The sequence below is a fragment of the Grampus griseus genome, assembly GCF_964374135.1.
Source record: "Grampus griseus genome assembly, chromosome: 6".
Taxonomy (NCBI): domain Eukaryota; kingdom Metazoa; phylum Chordata; class Mammalia; order Artiodactyla; family Delphinidae; genus Grampus; species Grampus griseus.
In genome coordinates, this window is record NC_139000.1 from 58,025,554 (window position 1) to 58,039,229 (window position 13,676).

General features: G+C 38.0%; 1 protein-coding gene across 10 annotated transcripts in view; it reads right to left on the minus strand.

The window, feature by feature from the left end:
* The window catches only part of PTPRD (protein tyrosine phosphatase receptor type D), a gene marked incomplete at its 5' end in the record, with an annotated part of 417,042 nt that overhangs the window by 74,253 nt on the left and 329,113 nt on the right, over positions 1-13,676 (minus strand). For all 10 annotated transcript variants that reach the window (XM_082656696.1, XM_082656688.1, XM_082656692.1 and 7 more), the window contains one exon: positions 1,429-1,552. In XM_082656696.1, the coding sequence (XP_082512822.1) occupies positions 1,429-1,552 (124 nt within the window). The remainder of the gene's footprint in view (positions 1-1,428; positions 1,553-13,676) is intronic.

Here is a 13,676-nt window from a genome sequence, read left to right on the forward strand (position 1 = left end):
AAATGCCACACGGTCGTTCTTATTCCTCCAAAATTGGAATTCAATGTGTTGTTGCCTTTGGTGCTGACTGGGAAAGCTAAGCAGAGTCTCACTTTCAAATTAACTTTGGATACTAGGGAGGCAGGTAGGACTTGGTCAGAGTTATGAGATAAAGTGGTGGTCATCATAGATTTCGGAAGCAGGAAAAAGGGAAACAGCTTGAACTGTTACTTGCTATACAAGCTATACTTGAACAGCTATAGATGAAAATGTTTCAACTGTTAAGGTACTAAAAAGGTCCGGGTCTGAAGCTGGTATTATTTAATGTTTTATAAAACATCTGGAAGAGGGTAAGCAGTGACCTTTCAAGTATGAAAAAGCCACAAAGCTCTTCTGAATGCCAGTGAGGATGAATGTGGTATGTGGCAGTCGGTAGTCCAGGTTAGGATTTAAGTGACATTGTAAACTACGTTCTAAGGAAAGCAATCCAATGCACTACCATGGCCATAAAAGACTAACAAAATGCTGAGTGCTGAACATGAGCTCCTAAGTGTCTTTAATATGCCATGTGAGAAGGATTTATTATTGGAAAGGGGTGAATGGATAATACTCTCATGAATCCTTCAGAGAAGCTAGGTATACTTGAGGAATAATCCTCATCTTCTAGGAGCCATCATTCCTTCTGGAATAAACTCCTTACTACTACAATTGTGAGAGAGATTACCAAGCAGTCCACAAATTAGATGAGCTAGACATTTCTAATGTGCTTAATTTTTATTAATCGTCACATCACCACTCCTAACTTTTTGGCCGTTCCTAGTGGTTATCCAGAGTTATTGACAAACAAACCCCTCACCATTTTTAAGTAACAGTCTATGGGCATCTTCCGACAGTCACCTGTTTATTCATAACCATCAGCAGCCATCAGTAAAATGGGCAACCTCAATTTGCTTCCCCTATATAAACATGAACTGCATTATGAAATCTTTCATCCAGGGTAGAAGCAAGAAGGTAATGAGGAATGCCCTTGTGTTACACGATGTCAAGGATATTGTGTGCTCAAGGACTGGTATATTTGTATGAGAAAGAAAAAGTGAGAACAAGCAGCGCCTAAATCTGTTTTTTTTTTTTTTTTTGCGTTATGCGGGCCTCTCACTGTTGTGGCCTCTCCCGATGCGGAGCACAGGCTCCGGACGCGCAGGCCCAGCGGCACGGCTCACGGGCCCAGCCGCTCCGCGGCATGTGGGATCTTCCCGGCCCGGGGCACGAACCCGCGTCCCCTGCATCGGCAGGCGGACTCTCAACCACTGCGCCACCAGGGAAGCCCCAGCACCTAAATCTTAAGTAACTGTTTTCATAGATGGCTGAACACCTAGTTAAAACTATATTTTCACGCACATATTTAAACCCATCAAAATAAAGGTATAAATAACATCTGCATTTCCTTACCTTCTATTGCTGAGAGGAGAACTCGGGAATGATCATATGCGATTACATTTGCATATCTGTTCTTTGGTTTGTTTACTTCCAAGTTTGAATGTTCCCATGTGAACTGCTGGCCAGGGTCAATTGACTTTAAAAGAAAAACAGCACACATACATAAAATCAATACTGAATGACATCAGATTATAGGCATTTATCACAAGTAACAAACGATTTAAAAAGGAAATTCTGAAGCTACACTTCATCAAGACGACCCTAGCTGTGAAGCTGAACACTAATATAACCAGCATAAGATGAAATGATTAATCATAGGAAAAAACAGTGATAGTCACCAACACTGATTCAGATGGAAAAAAGAAATCAATATAGGTGTTCTGTTAATAGTGGAAAGGCAGGTTGGTTGTTTTTTTTTTTTTTTTTTCACTTTTCCTTCTCTGCTGCTGTAGTTTCCAAGTTACCTCGGTTCAATATTCCTTCCAGTTTTCTAGTTCTGTGAACATTATTTTATCTTGCTTACCCTTTCCTATGTGGACCTAACCTCGTTCTTTAAAGTTGACTGATCATTTACTGGATTCACTAGGCACAGGCTCTTCTTTCTTCACCTGCAGGCTTACATCTTGAGGGCAACTTAAAATTTTGTCTGTTTCTCCAAAACATACTATGACCACTATCACAAGGCAATTTGTACAATTCAAACAGTTAAGAATAACAGTAAAGAAGGGAGGTCAGTTAAATCAAATAATCTTCTTAGAATATTAATTTATAATCTAATGCAGATAGGATCTAATCGCTTCTTAAGTTATCATTATGTGTTATCATGTTTACAAAGTTTGCTTTTTATTCTTTATTTTAAACTTACTTTTTCTGATTTTTAATGTCTTTCCTTGATGCCTTAGTTCAACCAAAGTTGTTCAATAATCTAAAATAAATATTTCACAGATATAAAATAATATAAAGTTCTTTGTGGTTAAAGCAGAACCATTATTTTGAGACTGAATTCAGGCTTTGATATAAAACTCTGGGGAACTTTTTAATGTCCTGCAATGTTATGGAAATCAAAATACTTTTTCTTTCATCATAGCGTACTGACATTTTTTTAAGACATAATTTCATGGTATATGGAAATATGAGCTCAGTAATTATAGAAACATGATTTTCAATGATCAAAATCAAGTTTTCAGACATAATTAATGATAAATTAGGTTTATATACAGATGAAATTCTTTAAAAAGTAAAAACACTTTGTTATGTTCATAAAATTTTTAACAAGTTAATTTTGATACCGATATTTTCCACGCTTTTATGTGGATATGTAGAACTTGAAATTAAAATATATCCAACAGCTGGTACAATATTAAGGATGCACACATTTGTGTTAAAATGGATAGAGTTCAGCACGGTAATAAGACTCCCAAGTGTAATGAGTCAAGCCTATTAACAGTCATGAATAAGCCTCCAAACAGACAAAAATTCTCAGCAGTACAGATTGCAGCTTCTAATTTACTAAGGATTATAAAACCCTTTTTCCTTTCTTAGCCTATGCTAATCTGTATATAAACTAGTCAATCATTGAACTGTACTCAGCAAAATAATTATCCACGTCTTAGAGTCTAAAGAATAATGTAATTAGGGGTCTTTCTAGTTTGCTTTTCCAGGGAAGCTCATCACCTCCTCTGCAGAAGGTACTCCTCTCCAAGTATGCCATGAGCTAAAGGGAGTTGCAGCATTCAGATGCCTGGGTGGCAGCGCTCAAGTCAACCTTGAGCCTTCTCCACACAAAGCAGCTCCGTTCAGTGACCAAGCCTGCCTTAAAAAATTCTCAAATTCGTCCCAGATCTATCATTCCCTAAATCCCAGTCCTTCAGTATCTGATGTCTGATTGGAATCCCTTCTCTAAACTCTCACTCCAATCCATTCTTCATGCCAAAGTAGACATTCTAAAGCACAGCCCTGGATAGGTTAGGACCCTGTTTAAGAACTTCCACTGGCTCTGGGTGACCTTCAGCTTAAATTCTGGAGTCCTTAGCCACCATCCTACCTAGACACCTTTAGTCGTCTTTGCATCTACAAAGGCCTCAATAAATGGTTTAACAAATGTTTTTCAAATGAATTGAACTGATGAATAACTGTTGCTGAGAAAAGTTCATAAAGAGAAATCATGCAGTAATTCCTTCTTTTAACATGGGAGTTAGAGAACAGACTATGGAAACTGCAATGTGCAGAGCATTGCTAGTTTAACACTTTAACATTCATTATCATATGGCTTAGTAATTAAGTACGTGACCCTGAAAGTACAACTACCACTGATAATCCACCTTACACTGATGAGCATTACTGAGTACATAAGCTTCCTACACATCATTCTCTAAAATATCCCAAGAAGCTCCTAAGCTCACTGATATACAGTCACTCCTTTGGTGGAAGACCTTACTCCCTCTGATGGCCTTGTTCCTCGGATTACGATCACTCATATATGTGTAAATGGCATGCATTTAATTAGACTAATGAAACTGCATCTACCAACTCAAAGACACTGTGAACTCATGTTCATTTCCACTCTTGCCACACATTTGCAGCCGTCTGCATGCTGTATTTGATACCTACATAGAAGAGTTTAAAAACCAGTAATGGAAACATAAGCTTGTATATCACATAGATTAATATGTTTAGGCTTAAAGTGTGACCCAAGAGATAAAGACCTGTAGGTAATCGGATCATGATAATAATAGCTGCCAGGTCATTATGCTTTACATGCAGTATCCTGTTTAATTTTCACAAATGTTATGAGGTAGGTATTGTTGTTTTCTCCATTTTGTAGACAAGGAAACTGAAGTAAAGAAAGACTAACTCAATAAATTTTACTGAGGGACTTCTCTGTGGCAGGCATTTTGGTGGTTAATGAATTTGCTCATACAGCTAGATTCATACATTTACCCTCAAACCCAGGTTTGGGTGATTTCAAAGCTCACTGATGATTAACAGCTGGTAATTACTAAGCCACGGTGCTACTTCACTATCCAGAAAGCCACTGCAAAGTGAAGAAGCCCAACCTGTGAAACAGACTTCAACATAGCTATCCTTTATCCCATCAGTCCAAATGATATTTCTTTCCAACTGATCATCCTGTGTGTATGACCAGGCCACCCAAGATGGCTGTTCTCTTGCTCTCTGTACTTCCCCTGCTTGACCACTGTCTGCTTCACCTACACCCTACTCACAGGACTGACCTTCCTACATACTTGCCCCAGGCCCCAGCTAGTGATGGTTCTACTCTTTAGATCAGAACATCTCCACCTGATAGCTTATCAAAGGGGCGGTGAGGGGCACGCCCTTCTGCTAGTTTCCCTGGTAACCAACAAAGACAACCTGAAGTCAATTCCCCACGTAAGTGGTAACCTCCCCTCCCGCCGTCACGAGGGCTGCCGCCCTGTTCTGCCCGCTGCTGTCTGCTGTCTGATCTTGGTGGGATGTCGCTCCAGGACCTCGCTTCAGACCTGTAAGCTCCCCCATTCATAAAACCACTGACATCTCTGTCGCCGACTCCGGGCTCTTTCTTCAGTCTTGAAGCTGGGCAAGCACAGGCCTGGCAGGCCCACGGGGGTGCAGCCCAGCAACTGGCGGAGTGGCCAGGAGACTGAGGAAACTCCCGTGAGCGCCGAGATGTCGGGAAGGAAGGACGGGGAATGGCAAGTTGTAGGGGCCGTCCACTGTCAAGTGGGGCCTGAAAGTTACGGCTGTGATCCCGGGGTGGCCAGCCACTCATGTGGGACCCAAAAGTTGTGTGGATAATCCTGAAAGTTGCGGCAGAAATCCCCGGGGGGCCGTCCACTAGTATGCGGGGGCCCGGCAGTGGCTGCCTTGATGAATGGGGCCCACCGAGAGAGTTCACAGAACTCTCACTGACACCCCAAGGCTCTTGTGGAGATATTGGCCGCCGTTAGAGTGGGAAAACAGTGGCCGCAGCTCGAGGCTGGCTGTTGGTGTTTGTATTAGGAAAGGCAAAGAGGCTGAGCTGACAGCTGAGGCGAAGGTTAACTTGAATGTTGATTCCTGTTCCTCTGAAAGCGAGCCATGTGAATGTGAGTGAATGATACGTATTACTGTCTATCACTGGTATTTGTTTAAAGTGAATTGGCTGTTTAGACACTGAAAGAAAATCCCTGAAAATGTCCAAGATGGGACTCTTTTGACATTCTAAAACTGTTTTTTTGCATATGCCCTAAGAGGAAGTTAGCTTTCCAGAAGGAATTGGTATTTCTCTTCTTGTGCCTTTGAGATGTAAATGATCTACCTGGGTTCTCAGGAACTTTAATCATCTGGTCTCTGAGAGTGAAGAAAAAAAAACAAAGAGGCCTTTTTAAAGTCTAGCAGGAAAACTGTGAAATCTCTTTGTTTGTATAGATACATGTCTATGTGTACCTTGGAAATATGTCTCTGCCTCTAAGTGGCATGGCCAAGATTGGTTTGTGGATGAGCTGTTTAATTGGATTAAGAGAAACTAAGTGCTTATATAAATTCATTGATATCTCTGTGGCTGACTCTGGGCTCCTTCTTCGGTCTTGGAGCTGGGCAAGTACAGGCCTTGTAGGCCTAAGGGGTGCAGCCCAACACTGTGTCATTCTGGGGCAATTACATAAGAAATCAAGATTTTAAAATGAGGTTGGCTTCACATGGATGATAAAGCAGATGGGATGCAGCTTGCATTTATACTCGTTTTACACGGATCAAACAAACATTGATTAAATAATGCTGACTTGTCTTTGTGCAACACATATCCATCCATCTGTATCTATCTGTCTGACTGAATGTTTAACAATACACAGCATAGGTCATTATTTTGGAGCTTGTCAGAATGCTGAGAGCAGTAAACTCAGTAAAGAAGAATAACTACTGAAAGTAGATGAGGTATAAGAAGATCTTTTAGATTAAAACAAACTGGTTGAGGAAAATCAAATTTCAATTATCCATGTTAATGAGGCAAAGATATCATGGGTGAATAAGACCCTAATATTCAAAACCCAATGTTTAGGCTTTTCTTAGTGCTAATGAAGACACTGTTGCTTTGCTTCTTTGTTTTCTGGCTTCTCTTGTTGAGAGCTTTTTTTTTTTTTTTTTCCTGGTACGCGGGCCTCTAACCGCTGTGGCCTCTCCCGCCGCGGAGCACAGGCTCCGGACGCGCAGGACCAGCGGCCATGGGTCACGGGCGCAGCCACTCCGCGGTATGTGGGATCTTCCCGGACCGGGGCACGAACCCATGTCCCCCGCATCAGCAGGTGGACTCTCAACCACTGCACCACCAGGGAAGCCCCAGAAGTTGATTTTCAGTTCAACCTTATAATTTTGGCCAGCCCATCTTAACCATGCATCTTCCTACTGTAAGATTAAGCTGAGTCCACCCCAATATTATTCAAAGCAATTTGAAATAAGCACCCTTTTCCTAGTGGATTCAATCATTTCTTGCTGTTAGTATTTGGTTTTCCTGAGCTTGACTCTCAGATTATCTCCGCTCATCCTTCTGTGTCTGTTTATCCAAACAACATTCGGTTGGGATCTACCTCCTTCTTTATCCAAACAACATTCAGTTGGGATCTACCTCCTTCTTGTCACTCAATTCAAAATTCGACCCTCTTGAGCCAGAATCCTAACCAGGTCCTATTCAGCCTCCCCTGAGAATTTTGCAAGTTGGAAATGAAGTAAAGTAGACTTATTCAACCAAAAGTTGATTAATAAACTTTTTAAGAATTTACATGAAATGTGGATGTTACATTGTCACAGAATTTATAAACAAGAATGCTATTTCATAATATTAACTTTTGTTTCTCCAATCAACAATGCCCTTGAAGATGTGCCAGATGAACCCTATGTAGCATCTAAAACCTTACCAAGATGCCATACCATTCTGCACAGTCTCCCTACCTGCACACCTGACACATGACACACTCCCCTTTCTGCTCCCAATAGCTTTTGACGGAATCACTCTAATGCTAACGCATCTTCAACTCCCTGGCTTAGCCTTACTGAGAAAAAGTGACAAAATAAAAGGAAAATCCCCCTGTAACTTAAAGAAGAAAGGGAAGGCCCTAGCTAAATACTTGCTAATATCAAGTATTTTGCATTTATGTACTCTTTCACTTGATGGTCTGAAAGTTCTAAGTTTTTCTTTAATCAACTGTAACTTTGCCTTAAAATAGGTAAGAAGAAAAAAATAGGTAAGTGGAAATAAAAGCTACGTTTTAAGTTATGGACTTACAATTTTGCCCTGTATTCTTGATAAAAAGCTAGAATTAAAAAGTAAGTATTTTATATGATAACTAACACTTATGTAACATTTACTTCTCATTTACATTTCTTTGTGCTTCACATATCTTAAGCCATTTTATCTTCACACAGACCCTGGAATTAGTTACCATTATTGTTGTAATTCTGTAGATGAGGAAACTGAGGTGCAGAGAAGTTAAATTACCTTCTCAGAGTCACACAGCTACTAGGTAGAGAAGCTAGATTTGGGGCAGAGGTATTCTGTACCCTACACCCCCCCTCCCCTGCCCCCATTTGAGTGACTAGCCACCGTGCTATGCTTCCTGTCTGGCCAAGTTGGAGAAGATCCCTTGACTGTTTCACACATGCCTTTCAGTTGTTCTCCTGAAACACAGTGGGAAAGCTAGGAACACAAATCTCTATAGTGCTTCTGATCTATATTTACAGTTCTAAATTCAAAACAAAAAAGTGCTCATGAGTTTGCACATCAGATTACAGTCATTGAGTAAAATTACATCTTGATGTGAGAGTGACCTTTTTTGACAAAGCTGAAGTCATCATCTTACAGCAAAGCCCTTTAAATATGGTTTAAAATTTCAACTTCTCTGTACAGAAGAAAAATATTATTCCCATGTGCAAAACACCATACAAGATGCTCTGTCTTCCTCTTCTCACTCCACCAGAAGAAAACCTCAAAAAATTCCCTTTAGAACCTCATCAAAGAGAAACCACAAAAAAGATATATCTTGTTTTTGTGTGTTTAAAACAACTAACAAGATTTAATTATACAGAAGTAACAGAGCAGCTACTTGACTAACCAAACTATGGGTCAGACTAAGCATCCTTTATACAGAGAATTGAACTTTCATTGACCTTAACCTCCAGAAAAATACTATCTTTCCACATAGTTCCCCATCAGTAGGCCCATTTGGTCCTCAGTGTGGTTTGCCCCTAGATATTCTCAAGTCCTTTCTGAGGTTTAAAAGAGCAATCTGCCATTGACTGTATATTGCTGAAATGAAGGCTTTATAATTTTACTTTTTAATATTAATTCTTTTTTGGCATGTTTTTCTGTTTTAACTTGAAGTAAAGTTGATTTACAATGTTTCAGGTATACATCAAAGTGATTCAGTTATATATATGTATATTCTTTTCCAGATTCAGTTTGTTTTCTATGTCTGTGAATCTGTTTCTTTTGTAAAGAAGTTCATCGGTATCATATTTTAGATTCCACATATAAGTGATATCATATGATATTTGTCTCTGTCTGACTTACTTCATTTAGTATGGTAACTGCTAGGTCCATCCATGTTGCTGCAAATGGCATTATTTCATTCTTCTTCTTTTTTTAATGGCTGAGTAGCATTCCATTGTATATATGTACCACATCTTCTTTATCTATTCATCTGTTGATGAACATTTAAGTTGCTTCCATGTCTTGGCTATTGTAAATAGTGCCGCTATGAACACCGGGATGCATGTATCTTTTCAAATTAGAGTTTTCTCCAGATATATGCCCAGGAGTGGGATTGCTGGATCATATGGCAATTCTAGTTTTAGTTTTTTTAGAAACCTCTCTACTGTTTTCCATAGTGGCTGTACCAATTTACATTCTCATCAGCAGTCTAGGAGGGTTCCCTTTTCTCCACACCCTCTCCAGCATTTATTATTTGTAAACTTTTTAAATGATGGCCAGCCTGACGGGTGTGAGGTGATACCTCATTGTAGTTTTGATTTGTATTTCTCTAATAACTAGTGATGTTGAGCATCTTTTCACATTGGCCATCTGTATCTCTTCTTTGGAGAAATGTCTATTTAGGTTTTCTGCCCATTTTTCGATTTGGTTGTTTGGTTTTTTGTTATGGACTTGTATGAACTGTTTGTATATTTTGGAAATTAAGTCTTGTTGTTTGCATCATTTCCAAATACTTTCTCCCAGTCCATAGGTTGTCTTTGCATTTTGTTTATGGTTTCCTTTGCTGGGCAGAAGCTTATAAGTTTGATTAGTTTGCTTATTTTTGCTTTTATTTTTATTACTTTGGGAGACTGACCTAAGAAAACATTGCTAAGATTTATGTCAGAATGTTTTCGTTGTGTTCTCTTCTAGGAGTTTTATGGTGTCATGTCTTATATTTAAGTTTTTAAGCGATTTTGAGTTTATTTTTGTGTGTGATGTGAGGGTGTGTTCTAACTTCATTGATTTACATGCAGCTGTCTAGCTTTCCCAACAACACTTGCTAAAGAGACTCTAAAGAGACTCACTTTCCCCCACTGTTTGTTCTTGCCTTCTTTGCTGAAATTTAGTTGACCGTAGGTGTGTAGGTTTATTTCTGGGCTCGCCATTCTGTTTCATTGATCCGCCTGTGTGTTTTTGTGCCAATACCACTATGTTTTGATTAGTGTAGCTTTGTAGTATTGTCTGAAACCTGAGAGGATTATTCCTTCAGCTTTGTTCTTTTCCCTCGAAATTGCTTTGGCAATTTAGGGTCTTTTATGGTTCCATATAAATTTTAGAATTATTTGTTTGAGTTCTGTGAAAAATGTCATGGGTAATTTGATAGGGATCACATTAAATCTGTAGATTGCTTTGGGTAGTATGGCCATTATAACAATATTAATTCTTCCAACCCAAGAGCCATGGGATATCTTTCCATTTCTTTGAATGAATGAATCATCTTTAATTTATCAGTGTTTTATAGTTCTCAGTCTTTAACCTCCTTGGTCAGGTTTATTCCTAAGTATTTTATTTTTTGATGTGATTTTAAAAAGAGTTGTTTTTTACCTTCCCTTTCTGATATTTCATCGTTAGTGTAAAGAAATGCAACTGATTTCTGTGTTAATCTTGTATCCTGCTACCATGCTGAATCCGTTTCAATTCTAGTAGTTTTTGTGTGGAGTCTTCAGGGTTTTCTACATATAGTATCCTGTCATCTGCATATAATGACAATTTTACTTCCTCCCTTCCCATTTGGATATATATTATTATTTTTTTTTTTTGTCTGATTGCTGTGGCTAGAACTCCCAATACTATGTTGAATAGAAATGGTGATAGTGGGCATCCTTGTCTTGTTCTGGATTTTAGCAGGAAAGCTTTCAGCTTTTCACTGTTGAGTATTATGTTGGCTGTGGGTTTGTCATAAATAGCTTTATTATGTTGAAATATGTTCCCTCTATACCCACTTTTGTGAGAATTTAATTTTGAATGGATGTTGAATTTTATCAAATGCTTTATTCTGCATCTATTGAGATGATAATGTGGTTTGTCTTTTCTTTAATTGATATGGTGTACCCCATTGATGGATTTGCGTATGTTGAATCATCCTTGTGACCCTGGGATGAATCCAGCTTGACCATGGTGTATGATCTTTTTTGTGTGTTGTTCCATCCAGTTTGCTAATATTTTGTTGAGAATTTTTGGATCTATATTCTTCAAAGATATTGGCCTGTAACTTTATCTTTTGGTAGTGCCTTTGTCTGGTTTTGGTATCGGGGTGATCTTTAGAATGACTTTGTGAGTGTCCCCTCCTCTTCAGTCTTTTGGAAGACTTTGAGAAGGATCAAAGGTTCTTCTTTGTTTGTTGAGTAGAATTCCACACCTGGTTCTGGACTTTTGTTTGCAGAGAGTTTTTTAAGTTACAGATTCTATTTCACTTCTAGTGATTTGTCTGTTCAAACTATCTATTTCTTCTTGATTCAGTTTTGGTGGGCTGCGTGTTTCTAGAAACTTGTCCATTTCTTCTACGTTGTCCAATTGGTTGGTATATAATTGCTCATAGCGTTTGCTTATTTTTTTGTGTGTTTCTGTGTTATTCCTTGTTATTTCTCCTCTTTCATTTCTTATTTTTGTTTATTTGGTTCCTCCCTCTTTTCTTCTTGGTGAGCTTGGCCAGAGGTTTGTCGATTTTCTTTACACTTTCAAATAATTAGCTCTTTATTTTATTGTTTTTTCCTATCTTTTTAATCTCTTTTATTTATTTTCTCTCTGATCTGTATTATTTCCTTCCCTCTGCTGACTTTAGGTTGTTTGCTCTTCTTTTTCTAATTTTTTTGGTGGTACATTAGGTTGTTTGAGATTTTTCTTGTTTTTTTGGGGGGAAGACCTGTATCAGTATGAACTTCCTTCTGAGGACTGCTTTTGCTGCATCCCATAGATTTTGTATGGTTGTGTTTTCATTGTCATTTGTCTTAAAGCATTTTTTAATTTCCTCTTTTTCATTATTGACCCATTTTTTTTAAATTAGCATATTGTTCAGTCTCCACGTAATCATTTTTTTCTCATTTCTTTTTCTGTGGTTGATTTCTAGTGTCATTCCATTGTGGTCAGAAAAGATGTTTGAAATAATTTCTATCATCTTAAATTTATTGAGGCTTATTTTGTGCCCTAGTATGTGGTCTATCCTAGAGAATGTTCCATGTGCACTTGAAAAAAATGTGTATTCTGTTTTTTTTGTATGCAATGTCCTGAAAATATCAATTACGTCTAATTGTTCTATTATGTCATTTAGGGTCTCTGTTGCCTTACTGATTTTCTGTCTGGTTGATATATCCATTGAGGTAATGGGGTGTTAAAGTCTCCTAGTATTATTGTATTCCTGTCAATTTCTCCCTCTATTTATATTAGTATTTGTTTTATCTATTTAGGTGCTCCTGTATTGGGTGCTTATATGTTAATGAATGTAATATCCTCTTCTTGTATTGATCCTGTTATCAATATATAGTGCCCTTCTTTATCTTTTTTTATGGGCCTCGTTTTAAAGTCTGTTTTGTCTGATAGGAGTATTGCTACCCCCACTTTCTTGTCATTTCCAATTGTGTAAAATACCTTTTTCCATCCCCTCACTTTCAATCTATCTGTGTTCTTTGCCCTAAAGTGGGTATCTTATAGGCAGTATATTGTAGGCTCTTGTTTTATTATCCAGTATGCCACTCTGTCTTTTGATTGGAGCATTTAGCCCACTGACATTTAAGGTGATTATTGATAGATATGTATTTACTGCCATTTAAAACCTTGTTTTCCAGTTGGTTTATATTTCTTCCTTGTTCTTTCTGTCTTTCTTTTTGTGGTTAGATGGTTTTCTTTTTGTTATGCTTGTGTTCTCTTCTCTTTGGTTTTTGTGAATTTATTGTCTGTTTATAATTTGTGGTTGCTGTGGTTTTTCAAGTATGTTTATTATATCTACTTGCTTTAGACTGGTAGTCATATAGGCTCAAACACATTCAAAAAAAAAAGATCAACATTTTCTTACTCCTTTCTCCCATGTTTTATGATTTTGATGTCCTCTTTTACATCGTCATATTTACCCTTTTGCTGTTCATTGTAGTTATTATCGTGTTCACAACATTTTTTTTTTTTTTTAATTCTGTGTACTGGCTTTTTAAAAAATGATTTACTTTCCGATTGTTATTTTCTCTTTCCTATAGATTCTTGCTTTTCTATTTGGAGAAGACCTTTCAATGTTTCTTTTAGGATAGGTTTAGTACTGCTGTATTCTTTTAGTTTTTGATTGACTGAGAAATTCTTTATCTCTCCTTCTATTCTAAGTGATAATCTTGCTGGGTAGAGTATCGTGGGTTGCAGGTTTTTCCCTTTCAGGACTTTGAATATATCTTGCCACTCCCTTCTGGCCTGCAGTGTTTCTGTAGAGAAATCAGCCAGTAACCTAATGGGGGTTCCCTTGTAATTCATTCTGTTTTTCTCTTGCTGCCTTTAGAATTCTTTCTTTAACTTTGGACATTTTACCTTTAATATATCTTGGTGTAGGTCTGTTTGGCTTCATCTTGTTTGGGACCTTCTGTGCTTCCTGTGCCTGGATATCTGTTTCCTTATTTAGGTTTGGGAAGTTTTCAGTCATACTTTCTTCAAATACATTTTTGATCTCCATTTCTCTTCTATTTCTGGGATCCCTCTTATGCATAGATTCACATGCTTAACATTACTCCATAGGTCTTATATATTGCTTTTTTTTTTCATTTTTCTGTCTGCTCTTTTTGTGTGA